The sequence below is a fragment of the Juglans regia genome, chromosome 12, assembly GCF_001411555.2.
Source record: "Juglans regia cultivar Chandler chromosome 12, Walnut 2.0, whole genome shotgun sequence".
Taxonomy (NCBI): domain Eukaryota; kingdom Viridiplantae; phylum Streptophyta; class Magnoliopsida; order Fagales; family Juglandaceae; genus Juglans; species Juglans regia.
This window is the reverse complement of record NC_049912.1, coordinates 9,327,314-9,355,153: the sequence shown is the minus strand read 5'-3', so window position 1 is coordinate 9,355,153 and position 27,840 is coordinate 9,327,314. Positions and strand designations below refer to the sequence as shown.

Here is a 27,840-nt window from a genome sequence, read left to right as displayed (position 1 = left end):
CAGCAGCCTCCATTTCAATAAAAACATATTGTACCAATTGGACATTCCACCAAGCATTCTGTTTATCAATTAGTTCCTCAACCAAAGCATTAGGACCCAAAGTCTGAATTTGAGATTGAATCATACCTGAGTTGGTCCCTGGAATTCATCTGTCCTGCCATATGTGAATCTGGCTACCATTCCCCACCCTCCAGATGAGACCATCTTTAAGAATCCTTATGGCTTGTCAAATGCTTCTCCACATATAGGAAGCCTTGACCCCAAGTTTGCTTGCAACACTGAAGATGAGGGAAAGTACTTTGCCTTAAAAATTCTGCTAGGAAGGCTATTTGGGGCTGTGAGGAATCTCCAAGCCTGTTTAGCTAATAAAGCCATATTGAAACTAGAAAGGTCTCTGAAACCACATCCTACTCTCTGCTTACCAGTGCATAAAACATGCCAAGGTTTCCAATGCATCTTATTTTTATCTTCCAGACCACTCCACCAGAAATTGGAGATTAAAGAATTCAGCTTCTGACATAAGGTTTTGGGCAAGAGAAACACACTCATACAGTATGTAGGGACTGACTGAAGCACAACCTTGATCAGAACTTCCCTTCCAGCTTGAGATAGAAATCTATTTTTCCAATTTCCAATCTTGCTTTGAACTTTACTCACAATAGAATGAAATGCCTTCCTTCGAGATTTGCCCACCAAGCTAGGCAGCCCCAGAAACTTCTCTATATTAGAAGAGTCATTTAAACTAGCAATCTCCTTTATATAATCTCTAGTTGAGGCTTTTGTGTTCCTGCTGAAAAAAAGAGAAGTCTTATCTCTATTGAGCAATTGACCAGAGGCCTTTTCATAAAGACTCAGAATATGATTCAATCTCCCCCATTCCATCATATTAGCTTGACAAAACATCAAACTATCATCTGCGAAAAACAGATGATTCATGGATAACACACCCCTAGCAATAGATACACCAGAAATCAACCCTTGATCTGCTGCAGCAAACAATTGAGAACTCAAGGCCTCAGCATAGGATGAATAGGTATGGTGAGAGAGGACATCATTGTCTCAATATCCAAACATCACAAAACAAATACTTCTCAATTTCAAGTTTTTAACTTTTTTATCTAATCATTACCTAATCATTACAATTTTTCCAAACTTCCAAACAAAATATAAAAAAAAGTTCAACTTTCTCAAATTTTAAAAAAAAAAATATTAAAAACTTATATTTTAATAATATTTTAATTTTATAATATCTTTATTCAATTTTTTTATTACATTTTTTAAAACCCCGTAAAACATATTAAGGCTCGGTTTGGTTTGATAGAATCTCATCTCATATCATATAATCATTACAACTTTCTCAAACTTTCACAAAAAATATAATAAAAATTTAATTGTTTCAAATCCTAAAACAAAAATTATATTAAAAAATTATATTCTAACAATATTTTATTTAACTTTTAATTTTTATCTCATCTGTGTAACCATATCTCTTCTCATCTATATAACTAAACTAGGCCTAACTTAAACTATTTTACTACTATTTACAAAATATTTTATTATTATTTACGGATTATTTTATCTCACCATCTAAACGATGCTCCAATTAACTACGTCTATTGTACTCCTGCTATCTTTAGAAAGGCAGAGCAAATGGAAATCAGCAATGCTACGGAGAAGCCTTTCATAAAAGCACACCCCACGATTTTTTGATGACTTAGATTAAAAAATAATCAAATAATCAAATCCAAATTCCCTCCTTTCTCTAACATCTCGTACAACGCAATAAGCAAACTCATCTTGACACAGTTCGAAGTTTTGATCTTTAACACAATAAGCAAATTTTTTTTTTATCCTATTTGTATGTTATAGAATTTACTAATTTGTAGATATCTTAGTTTCATGATGTTCTGAAAGGATTTTGTTTTTGTTTTTGTTTTTCAATAATAATGATTGTTTAGATTCTCATCTTGACCTTATCAAATTCTTATCAATTAGATTTTACTTGTACATTTACATTTGAAGTTTTGTTAATTCGGTTTAGATATTTGATGGGTTGATTAAAATACTTGGGGAGCAAATAAGAATAGTTGAATGTCATGCACTCAATTAATTATTTTCCTTTTAAATTACGATAGTATTGTATGCTGTTTTTTTAGCGTGAGCTAATTCTATGAAGGTCATGGTTTTATTTATAGATTTTTTTGGTCAACCTTTTCTTTTTATTGTTGGCAAATTGAAACTAATGCTATTTCCTTTTCTTTTGATCTAGGCTTATGATGCTATGTCAAGAACATCCATTGTTGGGCTAGAATCTCTATATGCTCCTCCAACCCCAAATGCCCATCCAAATGCATATCCTGCACCAAGTCCCTATACTATCCCTCCAACCCATAATAACCATCCAAATTCGTATCTGCATGAAGTCCCTATCCTCTCCCTCCAACCCCTAATGCTCTTCCAAATCCCTAGCCTAATCCAAGTCCCTATTACTATCCTATAAACCTATATGGTCCAACTCCATAGCTAATGAAAATTTATACATGCAGCCAAATCCCTATGCTCCACCTCTAACCCATGTGCTACTTCTAGAAATCATAATACTCCATCTTCAAGCACCAATGCTTCTTCAACTTGTTACCCCTACATATGAGACTATCATGTGAATATAATACATTCTTTGATTATTTTATTATACGTAATATTATTAATCAAATTTTAACTTTATTTAATGGGTTCTTTAAAGCTAATTAACTTGTTAGATTTTAACCACTTTGTTGCCCCCAATTATCTAATCATTTGGCTCATATAGCATGGGTATATCAAGAAAAATTGAGAAATTTGCTGAAAGTGGGCATGGCGATACTTTACAAACAATTAATGAGAGCGTGACGATGAAGCTGCCTGCAAGTAAAGAAGGTACAAGTTTCCACTCAAGCGAGCATGATATTGAGCATGTGGATTGCACTATTCAAACTGGTGAGTCAATTGTAAGACTTCATATTTAAAAAATTCCTTATTGAGTTCTTGGTTATTTAACTATATATGCTTGTTATTAAATGTTAGAAGAAGATTGTAAGATGGATGCTTAGATGGGTATTGATGAGAATGGTAGTGCGAGAAATCTTGAACCTGCACTTGTTGATGAACCCTCATCTGTGATGACTTTCAGGGATGAAGTTGCATTAAATGCTTATTACAAGTGTTATGCAAAGCAATAGGGATTTGGGGTGAGGACACAAACGAGAATCAAATTGGACAGTGAAATATATCACATTTGGTTGTTCAAGGGGTGGAAAGCATACAATTAGTGATAGTAATGTATCGAAGCCATGCCCCACAAAAAAGACAAAATGTAAAGCGAAAATCAATGCTCAGTTTGTTAATGGTGAGTGGTTTTTAACTACTATAGAACTTGCTCACAATCATGGATTAAGCTCACACAAATCTAGATATTTTAGATGCCATAAACAAATAGACTCATTTGCTAAATGGAAGCTATAATTGAATGATAGAGCTTAGATAAGGATGAATAAGAGCTTTGGTGCATTTGTTGTTGAAGTGGGAGGCTATGAAAAACTTGAGTTTACAGGAAAAAGATTGTTGAAATTTCATTAACAAGGCAAGACACATTTGCCTTGGCAAAGGAGGTGGGGTGGCCCTCTTGGAATATTTTGAAAGGATGCATAATATGGATTGTGATTTTCACGCCACTATGGACTTGGGTGAGGAAAATAGATTAAGAAATGTATTTTGGGCTGATGCACGAAGTAGGGCATCATACCTATACTTTGGGCATGTCGTAACATTTGATACGACTTATTTGACTAATAGTTATGAGATGCCATTTGCACTATTTGTCGGTGTAAATCATCAATCAATCCATTCTTACAGGCGCAAGGTTGATTTGTGAATATACAAAAAGGTTTATATGGTTGTTTCAAGAGTGGTTGAAGTGTATGGATGGCTAAGCCCTAGCAGCAATCATAACAGATCATGACCATACAATAAAGAATGCAATTGCAATTATCACTAGACATAGATATTGTCTATGACACATATTGAAAAAACTCTCAGAAAAGCTTGGTTCACGTTCTATGTACAATTGTGGTCTAAAATCCTCCATTTTGGGGTGTGTGTATGATTTCCAAACACGTGTTGAATTTGAGGAGAGTTGGGGAAGGCTGCTAGAGGCATACAACGTTCATGATAATGCATGGTTGAGTGGGTTATACGTGGAGCGTCTATTGGGCTGGTATGAGCACAACTCAGCAAAGCGAAAGCATGAACTCTTTCTTTGATGGGTTCATACATTTAGGTACAACACTTAAAGAGTTCGTTGATCAATTTGATAATGCCCTTAGGAAAAAATTTGAGAATGAGCAATCTGCTGACTTTAACTCCTTCAATGCCACAATACCATGTATTTCAATTTGCAAAATAGAGAAGCAGTTATAGAGTGCGTTTACCAATGAGAAATTCAAGGAGATGAAACAAGAGATAATATGAATGATTTATTGTAACAGCTTATTTGTTCGAAATGAGGGTTTGATTTCAACGTATGAGGTATCTAACACTATGCAAGTTGAGAACTTCACCAAAGACGTAAATGTTTATGTTTCTTTCAATATCAAGGAACTCGAGCTAAAGTGTACTTGTGCGTTGTTTGAGACTCGGGGCATTTTGTGTAGGCATGCCTTTTCCGTGTTTAGAGGCCAGTGTCGTGATACTTCAATACCATCTAAGTATATTTAGACCATTGAATGAAGGACTTGAGATGCAAATACACTTATTAAGAGCAATTATGATGATTTACGTGACAACTTTGATACACGAAAGCATGATCATCTTATGAGGTTGTATGTTGAGGTAGCACTACTTATTTCTAGAGATGAGGAGCAGTACAATAACATGATTGACCATTTACTTGATGTAAAAGCCCAATGTCATGTTGCAGTGTGTGAACCAAGGCTGCCAAAACAAAGAGATACTGGTACGAATGCAGAGTATGGTAAAGAGGTCCTCTGTCTGAATGTTGTGAGAGGTAAAAGAAGGCCACCAACATGGCACACAGTGGGCACAGTTGAGAGGATTGTTAAAAAGAAGAAAAATAATAGCAAGAAACAAAATGTGATTGTGTTTTTATATATGATTTTAAATTTACTGTTGTGTGATTTTGTTATATTGACACTAACCTTTAATTTCCACCTAGCCCCTCAACTTAAGTGAATTAAATGATATGCTAGCAACCTCTCCAACTCAAGTAACCACAATAATTTTGGTATATTTTTTTGTGCTTTTTTATGAATTTAAATTCCTCACTAATATATATTTTTTTCGTTTCGAATAATGTACAACACCCACTAGAGTCTAAATACACATTGGAGTCTAATGCATGCTTTGATGGCTGCCATGAGACTTGTGTTTAGCTTTGATTAGCGTAGAAACTTGGATATGCAGCAACCACCTTAACAATTATAGATAGATATGGAGCTCTTTGGATATGCAGTAGCCACCTTAACAGTTATAGTTCATTGGAAACTTGATAGTTTTATAAGTTACCTATTCTTCCCTTTGTTACTATGACATTTGTGATTATAATCATTTACATAGAGGATTGGTCATCAATGGATGACGACCTTTTTTTTTTGAATTAGAAATACTTGTAATATATTAAGGATAATGTTGGCATTAAGCCATTACAAGATCTGAAATACAAGGAATAACAAGGTCAATATCAATCTACTCTTCATCTAACAACACTGCTTCCCTTGCAAGCTCATGTGCAACCCAGTTTGCATCCCTTTTGACATGTCTTACCCTCCAATCAGTTTCATGCATCATCTGTTTGATGTCTGCAATAATAGGATTGTAGTTGTCCACATGTGAAGAGTCACCTTCAAACATGCAGTTAAGCAGGCCAAGATCTGATTATGTATGGCAATCACAACATGTGAAGAGTCACCTTCAAACATGCAATTAAGCAGGCCAAGATCTTTACACAACTTTACAGCTTCAAATAAGCTCTTGTTTCATCCATATCAGCATCTGAACAAAAATGCATGGGTTTCATCAAACTCATTAACACAACCCCTTCCCAATCTCGAAGCACAATGCCAATGCCAATTCCAATCCTATTTGATTGTTTCTGTGCAGCAATATCTAATTGATCTTTATATATCCATCTGGTGGAAACTCCCATTTAACTGCAATATTTGGAACTAAATTCTACTGATGAGAAATGGCTTCCATAGCTTGCTGATATGAATTACATTAATTGACAGCATGCTGAAATAAAAATGAGGGATGAATAAAATATTGTTCATGAATTAAGGAATTCCTTCTCTGCCATAAAGATTGAGCCACATAAGCAAAATAAGCTACTCCCTTCCTTGCAACCTCTCAACCATCTATTTAAGAATCAGAGCAAAATCAAGATTAGTAATTGTCATTTTCTGCATATTCTTATCTCCCATCATCCAAACATCCATAGCAGCAGGACCTGACCATAAGATATGCCCAGCAGATTTAGGTTCCAGCAAACAGATAGGACATAAAGTATTAGCAGTCACATTTCTCTTGTAAAGATTCGGTTTAGTTGGGAGGGAATCTGAACATGCTCTCCACATAAAATTCTTAATAGAATTAGCAACAAGTAGAGCCCACAATTCTTTCCAATAGGAATCATACTCAGCTCTTTTAGATGTCTCACCATTAAGACTCCAGATTGTCTCCATATACATGTGATAGACACTTCTAACAGAAAAGATGTCATTATGAGTCCCTTTCCATACTAGTTTATTAGGGTTGCCCAACACACTAATAGGTATTTGTAATATTGTAGCAGAGTCAGCTTCATTAAAAACAGACTGAACCAATTGAACATTCCACCAAGTAATCTGTTTATCAATTAAGTCCTCAACCAAAGCATTAGGCCCCAAAGTTTGCATTGGAGATTGAATCATACACGAACTCTCCCTTGGAGCCCATATGTCTTGCCAGATATGAATATGTCTACCATTACCCATTCTCCAAATAAGACCATCCTTAAGAAGCCTTATAGCCTGCCATATACTTCTCCACACAAAAGATGGTCTTGAGGATGAAGGAAAGTACTCAGCCTTAAAAATTCTGCTAGGTAGGGAATTTGGGGCTGTAAGAAATCTCCATGCATGTTTAGCTAATAAGGCCATATTAAAACTAGTCAGATCCCTGAATCCACACCCTCCTTTCTGCTTACCAATACATAATACATGCCAAGATTTCCAACGCATTTTATTTCTATCTTCTTTTATTTCTATTTTTCATGCCACTCCACCAGAAATTTGAAATTAAGGAGTTTAACTTCTGACATAAGGTTTTAGGCAAAAGAAGCATGCTCATGAAGTATGTTGGGACTGATTGGAACACTGCCTTAATAAGAACTTCCATTCCAACTTGAGATAGAAATCTATTTTTCCAATTCCCAATCTTGCCTTGCACTTTGCTCACAATATCTTGAAAAGCCCTCAATCGAGATTTACCCACCAAACTAGGAAGTCCCAAGTATTTCTCCATGTTGGATGAGTCATTTAAACAAGCAATCTCTTTAATATATTCCCTTGTTGAGAATTTTATATTTCTACTGAAAAATAGAGAAGTCTTATCTCTGTTAAGTAGCTTCCCTCAGGCCTTTTCATATATACTTAAAATGTGATTCAGTCTTCCCCATTCCACCATATTTGCTTGACAAAACATCAAACTATCATATGCAAAGAACATATGATTCATGGACAGCACACCCCTAGCAATAGGCACACCAGAAATCAATTCTTGATTTTCAGCAGCATAGAGTTGAGAACTCAAAGTTTCAACACATAGGATGAAGAGGTATGGTGAGAGAGGGCAACCTTGTCTTAAACCTCTTGATGGTCTGAAAATTTGCTGAGTGGAGCCATTCACTAATATTGAAAAATTGAAAGATGATACACATTCCATGATTAATTGAATCCAATTCTGTGCAGAGCCTAACTTAGTCAAAACAACCTTGAGAAACACCCATTCCACACGATCATAGGCTTTACTCATGTCAAGCTTCAATGCCATATAACCCGTCATTCCATACATTTTACTATTCATTGTATGAAGGGTTTCATATGCTGCTAATATATTGTCAGGGATTAAACGCCCAGGTACAAAAGCACATTGAGTTGGAGAGATTAAGCTTGGTAGAATACACTTCAATCTGTTAGCTAAAACCTTTGCAATCATCTTGTAAATTACATTACAAAGACTAATTGGTCGATATTCAGTTAAAAACTGAGGGTTGAACTTGTTTGGTATCATAACAAGATATGTGCAATTCTCAGCTATTGATTGCTTTGAGTTTAGAAAAGATAAAATTGCCTGACAAACCTCCTATTTTACTGTTGGTCTATGATCTTGGAAAAAACATGCACCATATCCTCCTCTTTTACTGTTGGCTTTATGAGGACCCATTTGAAAAAGAGTACTTTCAATTTCTTCTACAATAAAAGGTTGATTTAACTTGGCATTCATATCAGCAGAAACCATCTCTATTAAATGAGCAACACATAAGTCAATGTTAGATGGATTAGATGAAGTGAAAAGTGACTGATAATAGCTAGTGAAAGCTTGCCCAATATCCTTAGATTTGGTATACACATTCCCCCTCTCATCAGTAATACTCAGAATATGATTCCTTCTCTTCCTTTGTGTAGCACAAAAGTGAGAATATTTTGTATTTCGATCTCCCTTCCGAAGCCAATGCACCTTTGCTCTTTGTTGCCATCTAATGTTGATTCTCTCCAATAAGTCATTAATCTCTCTCTGCAATTGATTAATTTCCCCAACAGAAGCAGCAGTCATAGACTGCTGCAGGAAATGCAATCTGTCCAATTTAGCCTGCAGAAAGGAATCAGTAAGAGGCTCCTTGCCTTTGCTCCACCTTCTCAGAGTAGACATGCCTCGTTTGAGCTTGTGCATGATTGAAGAAAAGGAAACTTGGGAATTATTAGAACCTTGCCACATCCTTTAAACCACATCTCCACAATCATCATAAGAATACCAGTTTGCTTCATATCTTGCAATTCTGCAGTGAGACACTTGATGTTGAAGTCGTGGTAGTATGGAAATCATGATAGGATAGTGATTTGATGATAGTGTAGGCAGGACTTGAATGTTTCCATCTCCAAAAACTTCACACAATTGTTATGAACCCACTGCTCTGTCCAATTTTTCTTTAGTAAAACTAGCATCATGTCTATTATTGGACCAAGTAAAAAATTCCAAACCAAAATCCAAATCACACAAATTACAATCCTGCAAAACCTGGTGAAAAGGCTACATTTGACTCTGTTACCACTCAGCACCACCACATTTCTCATGATTATACAAAATCTCATTAAAATCACCAATACAAAGCCACATACTTGTAGTCAAATCATTCAAAACTCTTAAAATATTGTAACCCAACATTCTTAAGTCAATCACGGGATGTCCATAAAAACAAGTCAGCATCCACTTAGTGTTCTCCTCAGAAATCACCCAAGCATTGATATGTCTATGTGAAAAAGATTGAATAGAAAGAGATAACTCTTCCTTCCAAAAAATTGCCAAACCTCCACTCTGCCCAACCCCATCCATAGAAAATAAATTGTGAAATCCAAATTTAACTTTTAAAATATCCAGTTTAAATTTCAGCACCTTAGTTTCCATTAGAAAAGCAATAGTCGGCCAATGAGTCTTGATCATGCAATCAAGATCATGAACTATTTGAGGGTTGCCAATCCCTCGATAATTCCAACATAAGAGTTTCTTTTCTCTCGGTGAGGTTGTACCACAGCCTTCGCCGATACATTCTCATTCTAACTATGTGCTCTAGTTTTCCTAAGAGTTTTGAAAGGAAAATTAGAGGGCAAATAAGAACCTTTGAGAGAGGACTTCCTATTTCAATCACCCCTAAGAGTTAAAGAGTTAGCAACACCCAACCTACCACCCTCCCTTATCTACCTTTTCCATTTCAGCAGTGAATTACTAGAAGCTGTATCTAATCCTGAAATGCCACTGCCCATACTATCCATCTGAGTTAAAGGAGAAGCATTAAAACACAACCCTTCCCTCTTCTTTGCCATATCAACATTTGTTGCACTTGTTGAAGCCAAGAGTGAATCTGCAACAGTAGGGGTCAAAGTTTGCATGACAGCAGTTTTGTCAGTTATAATCTTTGAGGGTACCATCATGTTCTTATCTGGACACGTGGACATAACTGCCTTTTCAGCCAATCCCTTAGGAGCTTTTTCAAAAACACCATGTAACTATCTAGAGTAGTTATCATTTTTATGCAAGTTCTCAATAACTGCCATCTTCCCAACATCTGTAGAAGAACACGATCCTTATGTAATAGCAGAAACAAATCGACTCATTCCCATGAATGGTATTGAAGTAAAGGCTCTTAACCAACTTCCATACTACAGTCCAAAAACATCCCTGTCAGAACCAACCACAGGCTTATGAGAACATCCATTTGTGCAATGTGAGAGCATACCACAATAGAAACAGAACCTTGGTATCCTCTCATATTTAAAATGTATGAAAGACCTCTTCCCTTGTATATTAAGTATTTTCCCTTGAATGAGAAGCTTAGTAAAGTCCAATTCAATAAGCACATGTAAGAAATGACCTCAAATAGTACCCATATCATCAACCTCCACATAAAACACCCTCCCAATTGAACTACCTAGTTGAACACCAATCTAAGTATTCATGCACCCAAATGGAAAATTATGCAACTGAACCCAAAAATAAGTATGCGTGAATGACATAGCAGAGGGAGGAGTAAGGCCATCAAAATATTTGAAGCAAATAAGGCAGAGATCGAATGACCAAGGTTGACCATCCCACACCTTTTGTAGTGTAGTCCCATTGGCAAATTCAAAGAGAAACATATTGAAACCCACGTCAATAATGTTTACAATAGTATCCACTTTCTATATCTTCAACATAATAACCTTAAAAGCCTCACGATTCACTCCCTTGTCTGTTATAATCTTGCCAATCCAACAGAATCTACCCCTTTCCAACGTTGCATGTATGTCATCTTTCCTTACAATTACATCCTTAGCCTCCTCTTCCGTTAAAGACAGTCTGTCCCACAAATTAGTTATGTCATCTGCCATCAGTGGCTAGAGGTGATCAAACAATGAATCAAAGGTACTAGATCTCCAAAGAGAAAGATCACGTGGCATGCAGCAAACTCAAACCTTCACTTGGCAAGAAGGAGAAAAACTTTCGCCTCACACTCGAGAGAAAGACTTATATGCATGGCTGTAAGTAAGTTTGAGTAGAGATTTTGTTATACCTTGAACATTATATGTTTGCATTGGTTTTGAAATAGCAAATATGAATATGAGAGTGTATACCGATGTACTGAATTGTCAAAAATGGATATTTATTGAATCTAAAGATTATGCATTAGCATCCCAATTACAATCACATTAGTTCTAGGCTCGCAAATGGTCGAAGGATGATTTGGTCGGTCTTCCTGGTTGAGAAATCATGTGGGCTTGTTTGATTGTATTAAGCAGGAAGTGTCAATACAACCATCTGACAGAAAAAGTCCTGTGGAAAATAAAGTTATGGCCGAAAGGAAAAAGAAATCTAGGGTCATGCTTAAATCTTCACTCTAATAAAAAACCAATACGTCTGATACACCCAAAGCCATGAAGCAGGAAGTGCCATCTGCTAAAAAAGTAAGAGTTTCTACGAAAAAAAGGTTCATTGAAGGCCAAATATTTGGACTTGTCTCTTCTTACTTACAAAAAAAAAAAAAGAGATTTGGACTTGTCTGCGAAGCGTGCTACTTCTTTGAATCCAAAATCTTTGAAAGTGGAGTCAAGATCTTTTTCTAATTCTATAGTAGGTAATGGCCTAAGAAAGAATGATGTCAAGACGAGCAGGACATTAGGGACCTCTAAAGTAGCTGCAAATAAGGTCTTGGCTCATCCAGTAGCTTCATTTTCTTCAAAGTCTTCTGCCAATAGAGTTGCAAATGTAAATGGAAGACAGCGTGGGGACTTGAAAATGTGTCTCCTCACATGAAAAACAAGATCAGAACAGCTGAACCTAGGGAACCAATGACAATAAGGTTCAAGAAAAGTGTTGGGGGAGAACCATAATGTCAAGGTCATTTCTCGAAGAAGCATCGTCTACTACACAGAGTTATCCGCTAGGACTTCTTCCTCCATTTCGTTTGTAGCCTTTTTGGATTCTGCTACATACAGGCACAAGTTGTGTCTATATGTGCACGTCGCTGACGTGCTTATATTTAAAAAAAAGATTGAGGAACAAGAAAACACAGATGCAAGGAAAGTTTCTCAGTTTTCTTCCTCTCTCTCAGATGATAAAGAAAGTCTCATGCAGATGTCTAGCTCTCTCTCAGATTTTGTTTAATCTTACATCTTTTTTTCTCCCATCATTACAGTATCAGTATCACGCTTATTGTTCAAGAAAAATCTTGGCTGAAGCCTTGCGACCTGCCAGTGAACCCAGAGCAAACTCTTCACTATCGCACTACCCACCCAAGATCTTCTTCGCCGCTGCTAAACAAGTACTCCATAGGCGACTCTTCTCTCATCTCCCAGATATACTTTGATTTCTCAAGGCAGTTTCGCATCTCTTAGTATGTGAGTTTTGCTATTTTTTGTTTGTTTGGGATCTATATTTCGGTTATTAGGCATTTTTACAGAGGATTAGGGCTTGACAAAATAAATATGCGATTTTTGTTGGTGAGCTACCTTCCCTTCATTTATGTAATGGACCTTTTTATCTTCTACAAGAATTGATGTAATTCGAGGACATCACCCTCCAGAATTCTCCAAGAGAGAGATAGAAATCAATTGTGACTTGAATACCTGAGTTGGCCTTTTTTCCAATCCATGGCTCCTTTTACAGACGAATCAATGTAACTACAAGAATCTTATAGCAATTCTAATTGTTCATGAATTAAACGACATCGTCTTATTTAAATTGAGTCCTACTTAAACGACATCATCCCAATATGTTAACTTCATCCTAACTGTCATTTAAAGTAAAATGACGACGTATTGAGCTCAAATGCTATTCCTCTCAGAACACTGCTTCCTGAACAACGAACTCCATTGCTTCAACTCACTCGATCCCAGATCTTGTGTCCTACAATAGCCCTTTACATGCTCTCCCCCATCAAAACGCCTTGCCTATAAGGTGAGCAAATTTGTTGCGCAGCTCCCAATAGGGGTCCCAAGTTGCATCATCAACGCTAGCCCCCTTCCACTGAACTAAGACATCAACCACTGCTCTATTATTCATTTGTCTGCTTCTACGCTGAAGGATAACCTTTGGTTCAGGTGCCAACTCTCCTTGCAAATCTACTGGAGGTAAAGAAGAAAGTGGAGAGTGATGTTGACCCAATTTCTTTTTAAGGCATAATATATGAAAAACTGGGTGAATAGAACTGTGTTGAGGCAAATCCAACTTATAAGCCACCTGTCCTACCCTTTGAACCACTTGGAAAAGGACCAAAGAAACTAGGAGAAAGCTTAAAATTCCTCCTAGCCACCAATGACTACTGTCTGTAAGGTTGCAATCTCAAATACACCCAATCCCCCACAGCTAATTCCCTTTCAGTTCTTTTCTTATCAGCTTGAAACTTCATTCTCTCTTGAGCAGCAACCAAGTTAAACTTGAGAGTAGACAAAATCTGATCTCTAGTCTTGAGTATCTCATCAACTGCTTGGTTAACAGTAAGACCAGGAATATAAGACTGCAACTTAATTGGAGGTATTCCATACACCACCTCAAAGGGAGTCATTTTTGTTGAAGAATGAGGAGTGGTATTATACCACCATTCAGCCAAGGTTAACCATCTAAACCATCCTAGGCTTATCCCCAATGAAACTTCTCAAAAAGTGCTCAATGCATTTATTGACAGCCTCAGTTTGACCATCACTTTGAGGATGGTAAGTAGAAGAATAAGAGAGTGTCACTCCTTGAGGTTTAAAGAGTTCTTTCCAAAAAGAACTTGTGAAGGTTGCACCTCTGTCTGAAACAATATTTTGAGGCATGCCATGCAACTTGAATACATTGTCAAAAAACAATGACAAGTGCCAACAGCTCCTCCTCGTATGTAGAAAGCATTAAATTCTTGCCTTTGAGAGCTTGACTCAAAAAAGCCAATGGCATGTGGTCTTGCATCAATACAGCCCCTACACCCACTCCACATGCATCACATTCCACCACAAACTTCTTATTAAAGCCAGGCAAACAAAAAATAGGAGGGCTAGTGACTGCTCTCTTTAATTTCTCAAAGGCCTTGGTTGCTATTTTAGACCATTGAAATGCATCTTTTATCAACAATAAGGTCAAAGGTGCAGCTATTTGACCATAACCACAGATAAACTTCTTGTAATAACCAGATAACCCTAAAAAACCCATCAATGCCTTAAGAGTTTTTGAGATTGGCCAGGTCACCATTGAATCCAGCTTCTTTGTGACAACTTTTGGTAACATTGTATATTGCTTCATCGTATCCTTTACAGAGATGGAAATACACATATATAGAAGATAATTGGAACCTATTCTTGGATATACAACTGTTATAGCTAGAATAAAGGGTGACCCTTGAAACAGGGGATTTACATTCAAAACTCATCCCTATAATCTCGCTAATTGATTCTAATGACAACTCATGCCAACACTCCCCCTCAAGTTGGTGCATACAAATCTCTTATGCCCAACTTGTCAAGAGAGTTGTAGAAGTTCTTGCTGCATACTGCCTTTGCAAGTATATCTGCTAACTGGTCTTCAGACTTCATGAAAGGAAAACGAATTATCTTGTCTTCAAGGTTTTGTTTGATGAAATGTCAATCTACCTCCACATGTTTTGTGTGATCATGCTGGACAGGGTTGTGAGAAATATCAATAGCTGCCTTATTGTCACAAAACAGATCCATCTCGGAGCTAGGAGCAAAGCCAATTTCTGTCAATAGTCTCCTTAGCCAGAGGAGCTCAAAAAGACACTTAGCCATTCCACGGAACTCGACTTTAGCACTTGATAATGCCACTACTTTTTGTTTCTTACTTCTCCATGTAACCAGATTTCCGCCAACAAACATGAAGTAACCTGAAGTGGACTTTCTGTCCAAGATATTCCCTGCCCAATCTGCATCAATATATCCTTCAACTCTTAGATGATTATTCTTTGAAACCATAAGTCCTTTTTCCCGGAGATGATTTTAAGTATCGAAGAATCCTGATCATTGCATCCATGTGATCCTCACTAGGACAATGCATGAATTGACTTACTACGCTTACAACATAAGTAATATCTGGGCAAGTATGTGAGAGATAAATAAGTTTCCCAACCAACCTCTGGTACCTTTCTTTGTCTGTTGGCACTTGGTTTGGATATTCTCCAAGTCTGTGGTTTTGAACTATTGGTGTGTCTGCAGGCTTACACTCCAGTAATCCCACCTCAGATAGTAGATCAAGTATATATTTTTGTTGGGAGAGAAATATACCTTGCTTTGATCAAGCCACTTCAATTCCCAGAAAATATTTAAGTCCTCCCAAAATTTTCATCTCAAATTCAGTTGCCAACTGCTTCTGGAGTCTCAAAATTTCTTCTGGATCATCCCCTGTAATAATCATGTCATCTACATAGATTATCAAAGCCGTTACCTTGCCCAGTTGATGCTTTAGAAAGAGCGTATGGTCTGAATTGTTTTGTTGAAAGCCATATTTCTTCATTGCCAAGCTAAATCGCCCAAACCATGCTTGAGGTGATTGCTTCAGTCCATACAATGCTCGTTGTAATTTGCACATAGCCTCAGTCTTTGAGGTTTCTGTGTAGCCTGGTGGAATATCCATTTACACTTCCTCCTCAAGATCACCATGAAGGAATGCGTTCTTTACATCAAACTAGTGTAGTGGCCAATCAAGATTTGCTGCTAGAGATAGCAAGACTCTAATTGTATTCAACTTGGCCACTGGTGAGAAAGTTTCCTGATAGTCCACGCCATATGTCTGCGTATAACCCTTTGCCACCAACCTTGCTTTATACCGTTCGATCGATCCATTTGCCTTGTGTTTGATGGAGAACACCCATTTGCATCCCACCATCTTTTTCCCTTCAGGCAATGGAACAAGAGCCCATGTTTTGTTCTTCAGTAATGCCTCAATTTCTTCCTTTATAGCCTGGGTCCACTTAGGATCTGTTAGAGCTTCCTGAACACTAGCGGGAACATGGCATGATGAAAGTTCATGCGCAAATGTTTTGAGGGGTTCAAATAGTCTCTTCATGGATACATAGTTGGCAATTGGATACTTTGACCTTCGTTCCTCAATTTCTAGAGAGTACCTATTTGGTGGCTTTCCACGATTATCCCTGAAAGGTAAGATATAGCCAGTAGAAGTATCCATATCATTATTTGTCGGAGGTGCAATGGGAGAGTTTACCTCAAGGATATTCTCAGGAGATGGCTCTTCAGGTACTAAGGAGTGGGGGGATTCTGGTTCAACTTCAGGTGGTGTAGATGTTGCTCTTAGAGTTATGTCATCCTCTGGAGATGCATTCGGAGTTTCATCAAGTTCCCTATTGACCACCATATCTGTGTCATTGAACCCCTGCCAGTCAAATCTTAACCAATTCTGCTCTTCATCTTGGATCTCCCCCTGAAGAGAAGAGTTGGATACCGAGGGAGAGTAGAACGTGTCGGATTCCAAAAATGTGACATCCATAGTTACATAGGTGCACTTGGTGGTCGGATCATAGCAGCGGTACCCTTTTTGATGTAAGGCATACCCCAAAAAAAGACACCGAACAGCACAGGGACCAAGTTTAGTGCGTTGGTTCTTATGGAGATGTACAAAGGCTACACATCCAAAGATCCGGGGAGGAATCATCAACATTGTGGGCAAGGACACATAAGTTGAAAGGGCCTGTAGGGGTGTCTTAAAACCCAAGACTTTGGATGGCATACGGTTGAGGAGGTGCATGGCTATAGCAACAGCATCACCCCAGTGTTGGTTGGGTACATGAGCTCCAAGTAAAAGAGCACGAGTAGTTTCAAGTATATGTCGATTTTTCTGCTCAGCAACACCATTTTGCTGAGGAGTCTGCGAGCAAGAGGTTTCATGAAGAACTCATGGTGTTGGAAATAATCATGAAACCCCCGATTAACATATTCACCACCATTATCAATCGGAGAGTCTGTATCTTAGATGAAAATTGAGTTTGAACCATTACATGAAATTATTTGAACACACTCAATACTTCATCTTTATGTTTCAACAGGTATAGCCAAGTCATGCGAGTACAATCATCAACAAATATTACAAACTAGCGATTACCAGATGCAGTAGAAACAGGAGAGGGGCCCTATACATCAGAATGAATTAAACCAAATGGAACCTTACTTTTATTCATACTCAATGGATAAGTAACTCGATGACTTTTAGCAAGGATGCAAGTATCACACTTAAAGTCAACAGTTGATATATGTGAAAACAAATCAGGAAACAAATGTTGCATAAAACCAAATGACGGATGTCCCAACCGACGATGTAAAAGCCAAATCTGTCTCTCCTTGGTACCACTCGGATGCTGCATGTGATGTGCTCGGCCCACACTGAAATCATCCATGCAGTATAATCCCCCCTCTTAGTACCACGCCCAATGATCTCTTTGCTGAGAATATCCTAAATAAGACAAAAGGTAGGATAAATGAGCACAATACAATTTAAGTCTGTTGTTACTTGGCTAACGGAGAGTAACTTATGAGACAGGGAGGGAACCAATAAAGTATTAGATAATGTGAGAGAAGGTGACAGAGTCATAGTGCCAGCCCCAGTGACCGAAGAAACAACTCCATTGGCATTTGCAATGCTAGTGCGTCGCGGTGAAGAAGTGTGCAAGAAATTGTTAGCGTCAAACGTCATGTGATCGGTAGCCCCAGAGTCAAGTATCCAAGTACCACTGTCAGCATCTCGATGAGAACTAAATAAAGCAGCACCAGAATTACCTGAATCCGAAAGAGATAACACTCCCTGGGAAGGTTCGACAGGTGGTGTAAGGGAAAGAGATGACTCTGTAGTAGCTATGGCAGCCTTCCCCGTCCCTCCATCAGTTCCCATGGCGTCACGGCGTTTCCGAGCCTGAAGTTCGTTCCACCAGTCGAGATACCTGTGTAGCTTGAAACAAGTCTCACAGGTATGCTTCATATTTCCACAGTGAGTACACTTTGTGCCATCAAATGGCGTTTGTGGCTTGGGGGATGCCCCGAATTTCCCACTGCCCAGTGAAAGAAATTTGGTAAAGGAAGAGGCTAACTTTCCCGCTTTGAAACCCTTAGAAGCCAAAACTGCTCCTGGGGTGTCATTGGTTCCGCCAGTGATCATAACAGTTTGCCGGATTGCTTCTCGGCGAACATGGCCGTAAGCTTGTTTGATGGTAGGAAATGGACGCATCTGCAACACGTCACCCCAAATCTTGTCCAGTCGATCATCAAGCCCATCTAAGAAGACGTACACTCGGTCTTCTTGCAGAATATGGTTATAGTTTTTAATATCAGTAGGACACTCCATCGGATTCGAACGACGGAAATCGATCTCACGCCACAAACCTTGGAGGTCATTGTAATATTGTTCAAGAGAACCTCCAGCTTGTCGCAGACGGATTACTCGACGTTGGAGGTCATAGACTTGCGAAGTATCACTGCCATCAAAATATGTAGTCGCAATGGAGTCCTAGACTTGCTTTGCCGTGGGAAACCGAATAAAATTCCCAATCAACGAAGGGTCCATGGAATTAATCGACTAGCCCTTGACAATGGCGTTGTCTGTGCGCCATTTCCAGAAGGATGCAGACGTTGAATGAGGTTTAGGAAAGTCTCCATTGATATATCCCAACTTTTCTTTGCCAGAGATGTATATCTCGACAACTTAGGACCAAAGGACATAGTTGGTGTCGTCCAACTTGATGCCAATCAATGCAGCGGAATTCTTGGTGGTCTGCGTCGGGGTTTGAGCTTTGGTAAAAGCTTCTGTCATTCGGGTAGTTAATTCTGTGAGGATGGTGTTGGTTTGGAGTCCACCAGAGTTGTCGAAGTCACTGGTATCCTCTATTTTTCAGATGAATCCACTAGGGTCTCCTAGCCCTGATGGATTCCCAGCTCAATTTTATCAAAAGCACTGGGAGGTAGTGGGTGAACAAGTGTGTAATTTCGCACTCAAAGTCCTAAACCAGGGTGGATCTCTTAAGGAGGTTAATGACACCTTCATTACCCTCATACCAAAAATTAAAAACCCTAAGAGAGTTACTGATTACAGACCAATTAGCTTGTGTAATGTGGTGTACAAAATAGTCTCCAAAACCCTTGCAAACAGGTTGAAGGCCATCCTGCCTAAGCTTATTTCCCTTAACCAAAGTGCCTTTGTACCCGAGAGACTCATTTCTGATAACACACTAGTTGCCTATGAGATCCTTCATACCATGAACTCAAAAATGAAAGACAAAAGAGGCTTTATGGCTATGAAATTAGATATGAGTAAGGCCTACGATAGGGTGGAATGGCAGTTTGTTGAAGCTATTATGGCCAAGATGGAGTTCCCTCCACATTGGATTAACTTAATTCAAAGCTGCCTCCAGTTTGTATCATACTCAATTCTGGTTAATGGTGAGCCTCAAAAGCCTTTTTTGCCTTCAAGGGGCCTTAGACAAGGTGACCTTTTATCCTCCTACCTCTTCATTTTATGTGCAGAAGCCCTCACTGCCCTTTTAAACAAAACTGAAGATTGTGGTGCCTTGACCCCTATCCCCATTGGAAGAGGTTCAGTATCAGTGAATCACCTATTTTTTGCAGATGATAGCCTGCTCTTCTGCCAAGATTCAACTGAGGAACTTAGACATGTGCTCAACTTACTTCATATATATGAGAAGGCCTCAGACAGGTGATAAATAAAGACAAATCTTCGATTTTTTTCAGCAGAAACAATGGCCAAGCAGTTCAAAGGCAAATTTTGGTGATTGCAGGAGTTAAATCTTCTAGCACTTTTGAAAGGTACTTGGGTCTACCTGCATTGGTGGGAAGAGCAAAGGTGGCATCATTCCATTCTCTAATTGATAGGACTTGGAGTTGAGTTACAAACTGGAAAAACAGATTTCTTTCTTCAGCAGGGAAGGAAGTTCTCCTCAAAGCAGTCCTTCAAGCCATACCTACCTATGCCATGGGTATGTTTTTGTTACCAGCCTCTATCACTAATAAAATAAATCATTTACTCAGGAAGTTCTGGTGGGGCTTCAATGAAGATAGCTCCAAGATTCAGTGGGTCAATTGGAAACAGCTCAGCTTCAGTAAAGACATGGGAGGGCTTGGGTTTTGAGATTTGAGGAGTTTTAATCTAGCCTTACTTTTCAAGCAAGGTTGGAGAATTTTACAAAACCCAAACTCTCTGGTGGCCAGGGTTCTTAAGCAGAAGTATTTCAGCAAAGTGGGGCTTTTAGAAGCCAAAGTGGGGTTAGGGCCTTCTTTTGCCTGGAGAGGTATCCATGCAAGCTTAAGACTATTAAAGGAAGGTCTCATATGGAGGGTGGGGAATGGACAACAAGTCAATATGTGGTCAGATAAATGGCTACCCTTCTCCCATCCATATAAGATTCAGTCCACCCGAGATGTGGATTGTTGGTGTGAAAAGGTTTGTGATTTGATTGATCCCCAAGTGCAGCAGTGGAAGGAATCTTTTCTCCAAGAGCTCTTCACCCAGCAGGAAATTGATGATATTAAATCAATACCAATTAGCCTTGGGGGGAGAGAGGACCAATTAGTCTGGCAATTTACTACAAATGGGAGATATACTGTCAAGAGTGGATATCACCTCAGTAAAAGTTTGGAGTGTAGCCTAGAAGGAGAGACCTCAGGAAGAGCTAAGGAAAAACAAGCTTGGAAGGCTATTTGGAAGTTGAGAGTACCCCCTGCTACCAAAATGTTTTTATGGAGAGCATGCAAGTAGGCCTTACCAACTCTAGCAAATCTGAGAAAGATGAAAGTTGTGGAAATTAGTTCATGTCTGATCTGTAAGCAGGAGCCAGAAACTTCTGGACATGTTCTGTGGGGCTGCATTGCTGCAAAGGATGTGTGGGGTCAGGGAGTGAAAAAGGTGCAAAAACTATCCTTTCAAAGTGATTTGATCTTTGATATCTAGTCAAGATTGGTAGAGATGCTTAGTTTAGAGGAACTTGAAGAAGTGGCAGCTACTATGAGGGGCATATGGACTAGAAGGAATAATACTCTTCATGGTAAAGATTTCAAACATCCAAATGCTCTCCACCAACTGGCCAAGGTAGAACTGGTATCATACAGGGAAACTCTTACAGAGGAGCTAGTTGTCAAGCTCCCAGCTCATGCAGGGACTCCAAAGTGGTCAAAGCCTGAGGTTGGGTCCTATAAAGTCAACTGGGACGTGGCTGTAAATCAAAAGGAATGGCACATAGGAATTGGAGTGCTCATTAGAGATCACCCTACAGACACACAGACCCTTCAAAGGAATCCCTTTCAATGCTGAAGCCTATGGCATACTCCTAGCAGCAATTTTTTGCAAAGAGTTTGGCATAACACAATATTTGTTGGAGGGGGATTCAAAGCAAGTAGTGGATTTAATTAATCATCACACAAAAAATTGGAGTTTGGGTGGTTGCCTGGTGGAAGATGCAAGGGTGGTACTTAATTCCTTTGCTTGTTGGTCAGTGGCTCATACATACCGAGAAGCTAATATGGCAGCACATCACCTAGCAAAATCTGCTCTTGAATGCACAGAGGATCTATATGATCTTGAAACATGTCCCTCATGTATCTTACCTATTGTCACAAAAGAAATGAGATAGTTGTATTACTCGATTTCTGATTGTGAATTGATGTAATTGACACTTATGTTTAATGAGATCAGTTTCTTTTATAAAAAAAAAAAATATATTCTTGTATATTATTTAAAAATATATAATTTTATTTTTTTTACTTTTATATTTTATAAAGTGTAAGAATTTTGTGCAGCACGATTCAAATAATAACCCTTCCAAGTTCCAACTCCGAGGAGTTACCAAATGGCCGCTTCTTCCTTCTGCTTGCAACGCTTCTTTCACGGCGGTGGCCTAGGCTCCAGAGGGACAACAAATGAAGCGCTTTGCGCGCTCGTACGAAGACAATCATCGTTATCTTCTCGTCACTATTGCAGTAAGAGAGTGGCTGCTTGTGCTGCTGCCGCTGCTAAACACCGAATTTATCTCAGAAGCCCAGACCTGGTGGCCTCAGAATATGCAGAGCTCAATCTCCCACACCAAGTTTCTGAGGTAACGCTTTTCTTTTGTCCTTGTTGTTTTCGTTATGATGGTTATTGTTATTAATAATTATTACACATTCTAATTTTCTATATCTTTTCTATTCTCTACAATGTGATAGAAAATAATAGCTCCTTCTCATAGGGGTTAAATATCGTGATCGACAAGATATAATAGAACTCCTAGTAACTTATTTTTACTTGACTGAATTATGAAGATGTTTTTTGGGTTTCAGGAGTTGGGTCATATCAGGATACGGCAACATGTCAACCCTCTCAGTGCCTGTTTCTCGGTATGTAATTTGTCGGGTGTTTTGACGAGGAAAAAGAAAATCATTGGGATTTTTTTTTTTTTTTTTTTTTTGCATTTTACAAATATAGAATTAATCATTTTCCAACATCTTATTTTTATCCTTTTCAAGTTCAAATATAATTAATTAATTGAGTCCGTTTTCTGGTTAGATGCCTGTAGAAGTACCAGACTGGAACGAAGTATTCAGGGACCCAACATTGCCCCTCATGGTTGATATTGGCAGCGGTAATGTATTACTTGTTCTTTTGTTCTCCCATTTTTTGACCGCTATGGTTTCTGCATATTTTTTTAAGCAGAAATGTCCAATACATAACTATTGCATTTGAGAGGTTTCAATATTACAATGACCACACCACCCTGGTGCGGCCGTGATATTTTCTTAGGCGGTTATGAATAACTTGTGACTTGCACTAGCGCATCTGATAGTGTATGTAATAGCTAGCTTTTGAATGCAAATTTCATGAAAGAAAAATGCACTCGAGAATACCCATCTTAACCCTTTCAAAGAAAAATTTCAAAATAGAAGTTCAACATTTAACTTACCGATCGAGAGATGGGACAGAGGGAGAGAGATGGTGTGGGGGCGTCTGGCCCGGCGAGTTGACACCGGTGGACGGTGGAGAGAGGTCTAAGAGATGAGAGAGAGAAACGGTTACGATGAGAGAGAGAGACGGTGCACTGGAGAGTGGAGAAAATTGAAATGAAGATCAGAAATGGGGGGGGGGGGGCTCAGATTAGGGTTTCAGCCCTAACCCAAAATGACGTTGTTTGGTGTATTAAACCAACTGACATCGGTTCCTATTTATTTGGACAGCCGGCCAACCGATTCTCCACAGGTTTCGGAATCCAGCGGCTGGTTCCGGTCGGTGACTGTCGGTTCTAGTGGTTTGTGTTCACTCCTAGGGAGAACATTATGGGGAGCGAGTAAAGAAAGTAATAGTACTGGTGGTGTTTATCTAATCATTTCAAATGGTTTTAATTTGAGTGGACAACATTGTTAGGATATGACTATCACAAGTGAACAATGAAGATTAATTTACTTTTCAAAAAAAACAATGAAGATTAAAACCCCGGACAATTATACCTATAAAAAAAAAACCAGACAATTATATTAAAAGGATAAAGAAGAGACCAAAAGGCAGAAACCAGGGACACAATTAACGAGTTGGATACAATTATATTGGAAAGACAAAGAAGTGCCCCTTTGGAAAGAAAAATGAAAAAGATAAGGAAGAAGTACCTACAAGCAGAAAAGGGGGACAGTTGATGAGCTAGATTTTATTCTTTCAGTTTTTGTGAACTTATTTTGATATATTCCATTATAAGATAATTTCATTCTTGGGATAAATGAATTGAATATTTGACCACTTTTTTTCTTCTTTCTTTTCTTTCTTTCTTTTTTTTTTTTTTTTTTTTAACATCTGCTTATAACAATGGCTCTCTCTCAACATAAACCTTGCCCTCAAGCTTCAGAGCAGGCAACGATTGTGCAAGTGATCTACCTCTGCTCTTGTCACATCTTTCAAAGGCAAATATTTATACTTATGCATGACCTGTAGAAGTTGTATTGCTTTTTATTTTTAATTTTTGATAAATAACTTAATGCTAATACAGCTATATATATAGTGACCAAATGGAGCACATGCATGCATGAAAAGCATAGTAACATCTGCAATGATGGACACAATCAATTTTTAATTGATGTTCTCAGTGTTGTAGTGTCTGCTAGGTGAAACGTTTGTTACAATTTTAACAGAAGTCTTTTGCCTCCCTGTATCAAATTTTCTTTATTGAATAATTAGTTGCATGGTGGCTGATGGAAGGCATGGAAATTGTCGTGGTATGCCATCACTATCATCTTTGACAAATTTACAATCATGCAAGCCATCTTGATGGTTTCAGGCCTCAAAATGTGTATCTCAATGGTGATTTTTTGGTTAACCCTCCTCGGTAGGCACAACTAGCATCTTCTGACACTCTATTTGCACCAATTGGTCTAACACACATTGGTATTTTGTGGGGGTTCCATGTTGATTGATTTGGGATACAAATAATTCTGACACTCTTCCAAAGGGTTCATGGGTCAAGATCGACCTTCCTCTTTGTGCACTTGTTGCTGGTTAGCCTCACTGCCCAAATGGAAGGATGTTGAGGTGACTTCTTGTTCAGATAAAGTGTCTTGATATTCAAGGAATCTGGTGAATTAGTTGAGGCACTAAGTTTGATCTATGGCATGGTAGCATAAAAAATACATATTCTGGGAGGTATGAATTGGTGTGGTTCTTTATCGCCCTTTTTCCTGTTGAACTAGAGAATGATGGTCCATATTGCGAGGACTTGCAAGAGTTCTCTTAAGTCCTTCATCTTATATCCTTTGTCAGCTCTCGGGTGTTAGCCACTTCTAGGTGATGAATTCCCTTATTCACCTCATGCAAGTCAGCCTCAAGTTTCTCAGTTTAATCTATGTTGGTTGCCATTGTCTCTGATTTTAATTAATGGAAATCTGGGTGAGAAAATGAAACGAACCTATATACTCACAGTTATATTCAAATTTACTGTAAGTAGGACCTCAATGGGCATTTTGGACTTGGGGAAAAAACATTACATCAGCACCATTTATAAAAACACCCATCTACATGGTGTTAACCCACTCTTCACTTACCCTCATATGCCCTATGTATGCCCCCATGTTTCTTGTGTATGCACACAAACACACACATCCATATCATATACACATGCCTGGCACAATCCACATAGCCAGAAATGTTTTTTCAACTAGACGAGAGCTTTCTAGCATGCCCACATCCCACCTGCTGTAATGGTCCACAAATAGACATCATGGAAGCCACAACCCACGTTTTCGTGCTCTGAACATGCAGCTTGTAGCATCATTATGAGTCATTAAGGAGGGGAATGGGATGCTTATTTCTTTATCTATCTAAGGCTATTAATTTGTTGTATTTATCAATCTAATTATATAATGACATATAAATTTCCAGGTAGTGGCCGATTTCTCATATGGCTTGCAAAAAGACACCCTGAAGTAAGAAATTATTTGGGGCTAGAAATACGGCAGAAAGTATGGGAACAAACTCCTTGTGTTACTCTCTATGTGCTTGGTATTCTCTGATTGATTTTGTATAATTACTGGTTCCCTTGTTCCCCTATTTTTAAATGATATGAGGACTTAATTTACATGGTAAAATAAATTATCCACTTGCAGCTGGTCAACCGTGCTGACTTCTGGGTAAAAGAGCTGGCTCTTGACAACGTGTATGGCCCCATTACTTTATTTTGGTTATAAGAACAAGAAACCAACTGCATACTAAAATGGATAGCTCGAACTCATCGCAGGCATTTCCTGTTTGCAAATGCCATGGTGTCTTTTAATCAACTAGTGTCCACATATCCTGGACCCTTGGTGCTAGTCTCAATTCTGGTGAGTGTACTGGTCTTACTGGCATTCAATAAGAGTTGTTCATATTTAATTGCTGAAGGATTTCTCTTAGGACCATAGATTATCAGTACTAAAATTTTCCAGTTCTTTGTTTGCAGTGCCCAGATCCTCATTTCAAGAAAAGGCATCATAAAAGAAGGGTTGTGCAGAAGCCCTTAGTAGATTCTATCATACATAATTTAATGCCTGGAGGACAGGTACCTAGTCTGGACTCATGCACCGCCTTGGATGATGGATCTTTATTTTAACGTAGGCAATATACAAAATTTGTTAAGTGTCTTGATTCAATAATATATGGAGGAATTTTTGTACCTGGATCGTAAATCTTTTCTTGGATGCTTGCACTACAAGTGTGGGGTTTATGAGGAACAAAATCTGTAGATATAACAGAAATATGTATGCTGCTTTTAGATGATAGATCAAGGAAATATAAAGAAAAAAAAATGAGCACAACTGTTGTCATTCCGAAATATTGTCTGCTCCTATCCGTACAAAGTATCATCCGTGATCTGCAACTAAAAAAAAAGGGATAATGATAGGCTTACTACTCTTCTACTACCCTTTTACTACTTTATATTTTATTTTCTTTAAAAAAAAAAAAAAGTATTAAAAGGATGGTAGGAGGGTAGTAAGTCTATCATTATCCAAAAAAGAAACCTATAATTCACGTTAGGAACAAAGAGATAAATCTTCTCTCTTTCCTTCTCACTCTTGCTGTGTTGAAGATATCACTGCACGAAAAATCTCACGATAAATGCAAAGCATGTCTAAATCTTAAGATATATGATTGTGATTGAACAGATATTCATACAGTCTGATGTGCTTGAAGTGGCACTTGACATGAGATATCAATTTGATGCTGAAGGGGATGTACTTCATCACATGGATGCCTTGGACCAGAGCGTTTTGTGTGACCAAGAGGGATGGTTATTGAGCAGCCCAATGGGAATAAGGACAGAGAGAGAGATTCATGCTGAATTTGAAGGTGCAAGAATTTACAGAAGGATGTACCAGAAGCGAATATATAATTAATCAGTAAGCTATTCATATTTGTATCATGAGTTATCTTGGAAATAGGACTGTGAAATGAATGAAGCGGTTGCTGAATGGTTTAAGCTGTTCATGTCTGGTGTTAAATCATGTAAGCGTTTTCAATGATTGTGATTGCTTAGAGAAGCTGGATGCACATAGTTGAGACTTTGTTCTGGACGCCCTCGATAAAAAATAATAAATAAAATAAAAAAAATAATAATAATAAAAAAAATAAGATGCAGACAGGGGTGCTCTTGCTCCAACAGGAGGCATGTTAATAAGGTAATGATTTAACTATAAAATATGGTTTAGGTTTGATAGTTGGTCGGGATTAAATTAACCTTGACGTAACAGATGTACGCAAGATCCGTGTAATGCGTACACATCACATGGATTAAGTAAATCATTGATTATTCAGTGATGAGATGTGCCGTCTACGGTCTACCTCTAGGATCAAGGCCCTTGCTGCTGAAGCTGTCCGACTATTGACAAGTCTAAAATTTGATTAAAAGTTGAAGTTTTGGTTAAAATTAAAGTTATTGGAGATATTAATCTTGGATTATCTATTCTAAAGTTAAAATAATAATATAATATTATATATGTTAATAATATTTTTTTAATTTTTTTTTATATTTTGTAAATACACTCTATATATTAATTAATAATTTAATTTTTA

At 38.2% G+C, this 27,840-nt stretch overlaps 1 protein-coding gene across 1 annotated transcript; it reads left to right on the top strand.

Moving 5' to 3' along the window:
- Positions 1-22,080: 22,080 nt before the first annotated feature.
- Positions 22,081-27,332, top strand: LOC108988752 (tRNA (guanine-N(7)-)-methyltransferase). Its single transcript, XM_018962100.2, has 8 exons — positions 22,081-22,375; positions 22,599-22,655; positions 22,825-22,900; positions 25,675-25,754; positions 25,899-25,948; positions 26,030-26,114; positions 26,231-26,329; positions 26,934-27,332. The coding sequence occupies exons 1-8, from the start codon at positions 22,130-22,132 to the stop codon at positions 27,162-27,164; spliced, it is 924 nt and encodes a 307-aa protein (XP_018817645.2). The 5' UTR covers positions 22,081-22,129; the 3' UTR covers positions 27,165-27,332.
- The last annotated feature ends 508 nt before the right edge of the window (positions 27,333-27,840 follow it).

Coding starts and splice junctions, on each gene's coding strand:
- LOC108988752 (XM_018962100.2), top strand. CDS start 22,130: ATGGCCGCTTCTTCCTTCTGCTTGCAACGCTTCTTTCACGGCGGTGGC. Junction 22,901..25,674: donor CATGGTTGATATTGGCAGCG/GTAATGTATTAC, acceptor ATAAATTTCCAG/GTAGTGGCCGATTTCTCATA. Junction 26,330..26,933: donor ATTTAATGCCTGGAGGACAG/GTACCTAGTCTG, acceptor GTGATTGAACAG/ATATTCATACAGTCTGATGT.